This window comes from Cyprinodon variegatus, unplaced genomic scaffold, assembly GCF_000732505.1.
Source record: "Cyprinodon variegatus isolate N-32 unplaced genomic scaffold, C_variegatus-1.0 Scaffold65, whole genome shotgun sequence".
Taxonomy (NCBI): domain Eukaryota; kingdom Metazoa; phylum Chordata; class Actinopteri; order Cyprinodontiformes; family Cyprinodontidae; genus Cyprinodon; species Cyprinodon variegatus.
The window spans coordinates 1,423,043-1,426,430 of NW_015150518.1; the positions used below are offsets into that span (position 1 = coordinate 1,423,043).

The following is a 3,388-nucleotide window of genomic DNA, read 5'->3' on the forward strand; positions in this document are numbered from 1 at the left end:
TAAAGCATTATAAATGAACAAAAATGATAGCTTATAGAAATTTCACATTTGAATATTTCCTGTAGCAAAACTATAAATAGGGTCATTTACAGCGATCTCTGATTCATTGATCAGGATTTAAAGCTGAGCTAACAGGCTAGCATGGCCGTCAGGGTTAATGGCTCCATAATAGGACAGCAAACACCAGGAAACGTCTCTGAGCAGAATAAAGCTCAAAACTAAGAATCCTCCATTTCCCATGATTCATTGCCTGAGCTGCTATGGCAATGCTCCACGACGGTGGCAACAATCCTGATTAAAAAATTGGATACAAAGTTTTCTATACACTGAAATAAACTTTGAAGATGTTTTTAGCTCCATCGATTCCTAAAATCTTAGTTTTTTTCCTCTCTAATAAAGACTCTAGGGCTCCGTAGGCCGTCTGCAGCCTGTAGTTGGTTTTTCACAAAAAGTTAAATAAAACAAATAAAACAATTCACTGGACTTCCAAGTTTGAAAATGTTTCGCTTCCCATCCAGGAAGCTTTTTCAATTCAAAACTTCAGGAATGGCGTTGAGTTTGAGGCTTTATAGAGCGGACCAAAACAAAGCCTTGTTTACAGAAACACTGAATATTATCAGCGTTCTGATGGCGTTTTAGTAAAAGCATTTTTATCAAAAACATAATAATGAGCATGACTAAGGAATAATTGTATTAACCAGACATGGAAACAGAGTTTATGGGGCCCCCAAGGAACTTGGGGCCCTATAGAACTACCTAGTATTGCCTAATGTTAATATGGATCTCACAGCGGAGAAATTCACTGGTCACTTATTGGCATTGTAATTAAAGAAGGTGCAAACGAGAAGGAAAAGGTGCATTAAGAATAAACAATATATATATACAGTATATCAATATAATTGAAGCTGTTTGGGAGTTTTCTGCTATTTTCTCTGATTGTTGTTGTTGCAGGAAGCTTTAGCTGCTCTTAACGAGGAGAGGACCCAGAGAGAGGAGATGCTGGCTGCTCTGGAGTACCAGACTTTGGGAAAAGAGGAGGCCTTGGCCTGTTTACAGGAGGAGAGGAAAGCAAGAGAGGAGGCCGTCATTGCTCTGGAGGAGCTGAGGAGGAAGAGAGACGAGCTGCTGGCGTCGCTTGAAGAGGAGCGACAAGAGAGAGAAAAGACCTCAGCTGCTCTGGAAGCAGAGAGGAGAAACTTTAAGGAGGCCAGCAGGCCGGATCAGGACAACCAGCAGAAGATGCTGCAGCAGGAAGTCGGATCGCTGACCGACAAACGCCAGGATCAGACGGAGAGCCGCCTGAAAGCTGCTGCAGCAGAGCTGGAAGAAAAATCCAGTCAGATCCAGATCCTGACACAAGAGGTTCAGAGACTGCAGGAGCTGCTGCAGAACTCAGCTGGTTCTGCTGAACAGAACCAGAACCAGCTGATGGAGGAAATCTCTGAGCTCAGGAAGAGTCTGGCTGAGGAGAAGAAGAAAAACGAGACCAAGCAGAAACTAATCCAGGAACTGGAGGCGGCAGAATGCAGACAGCAGGACTCTGACCAGCAGAGGGAGCTGTTGGCCAACAAAATGAAGGAGACACAAGCTGCTTTGGAGCAGAAGGTCCAAGATCTCAGAGTCCAGCTGGACTCCCAGCGGGAAACCTCCCATCAGGAAGCAGATCAGCTGAGAGAGAAGATCCAGGAGCAGGAAGAGACGCTGAAGGAGCTCAGAGCTCAGCTGGAATCCCAACATGAGAGCAGCAAGCAGGAGGCGGAGCGGCTGAGAGAGAAGATCCAGGAGCAGGAAGAGACGCTGAAGGAGCTCAGAGCTCAGCTGGAATCCCAACATCAGAGCAGCAAGCAGGAGGCGGAGCGGCTGAGAGCGGCGCTTCAGGAGCAGACGCAGGCCTCGGAGCAGCAGGTGCTGCAGCTCAACGAGAAGCTGCAGGAGCAGAAGGTCTCATTGGTGGAAGAGCTAGAGCAGAAACTGAGGGAAGAAAGAGCTGCATCCATTGAACGACAGGAGGAACTGAAGCAGAAGCTTAGAGAGGAGCAGGAAGCTGCTGAGAAACTCAGGAAGGACTTAAAAGAAGCTCAGCTCCACAGCGCCACCATCTCATCCAGCGCTGGACACCTCCACAGAGCAAACTCTGACCTCCAGAGGGAAATTACATCACTGAAAGAAGAGCTGGTGGCAACCAGAGAGGAGTCCTCTGAGTGCAAGATGATGAAGGAGAAGGACCAACAGATGCAGGAGAAGCTGGCTCAGATGGAGAAAACATCTGCTCAGAGGGAAGCAGAGCTCCAGGAGAAGCTGCAGGAAGCAGAGCAGCAGGTCAGAGCTCTGCAGAAGAGCCTGCAGGAGGCAAAGGAGCGGCGTGAAGAGGAGGAGTGTCAGGCTGCTCAGGAGGTCCGGAGAAAAGAGACGGAGAGGCGGCGTGAGCTGCTGGCTGTGGCTCATGAAGCCGTGGCTCAGAAGGACGCAGAGCTGGAGAAGAAGGCTGAGGAGATCAGCAGGTAGAGTCAGGTTCCTCTTTCTGCAAACATACCTGGTCTTTAAAAAGTATGTCCAGTCACCTGGTTGTGTCGTCCTCCCAGACTAAAGGAGAACGCTCAGCAGGAAGCAGAGAAGGTGAAGAACCTCAGCCTGGAGCTTCAGAGGAAAGAAGACGAGCTCTCAGGGCAGCAGGAGAAGCTGGCCGACTACAAGAAGCAGATCCAACAGGTCCAGAAGGAGGTCTGTATTAATGCACCCGCTGCTCTAATCCATCCAGAGGGATTTTCAACCTGGAAAATATCCCTAATCCCAACAACACCTGGAATGGGATTAGGTTATTATGGGTAACAGGATCAAACAATGCAGGGTTCTCAATGGAAGCCTGTGACATCCCTAAGGGGATATATTCACATCCCGCCTCAGGCTGCAGCAAAAATAGACAAGATTCAAGAATGAATGATTTTCCTTCAAAAGAAAACTAGAGGGCAAAGAAAGCTGGAGCACAAAAGGAAAGATTTTAGTTAAAAAGAACCCCTACTGGCCCACCATTACTATTGGAAGTTTAAGACACGCCTCCCGCCTCACTGCTCAGCCATAAATGATCAATATTTGAATCAACAACTTAAAGTGGGAGAGGGATGGTGTAGATCCAAGACTTGAAAAAGTAGCATATTTTTATTTCAATTCTATTCAGTGTATTTCTATAGTGCCAATTCACAACACATGTCATCTCAAGGCACTTTAATTGGATCAATTGGATCTAGAAGAGGATTGGCAAAGGAAAAAGGAACAAATAAACTTTAACTTTAATAGTCAAGCTCATGGCAAACATATTTGGTTTATTATTACGTGTGTATTCAATTAAATTCTATTCAGTTTATTTCTATAGCTCCAATTCACATCATGT

General features: G+C 46.4%; 1 protein-coding gene across 1 annotated transcript in view; it reads left to right on the forward strand.

The window, feature by feature from the left end:
* Positions 1-3,388, forward strand: part of LOC107082914 (kinesin-like protein KIF20B) — a 60,112-nt gene that overhangs the window by 13,200 nt on the left and 43,524 nt on the right. The window contains exons 15-16 of the mRNA XM_015371810.1: positions 952-2,501; positions 2,583-2,815. Coding sequence (XP_015227296.1) covers positions 952-2,501; positions 2,583-2,815 — 1,783 coding nt within the window. The remainder of the gene's footprint in view (positions 1-951; positions 2,502-2,582; positions 2,816-3,388) is intronic.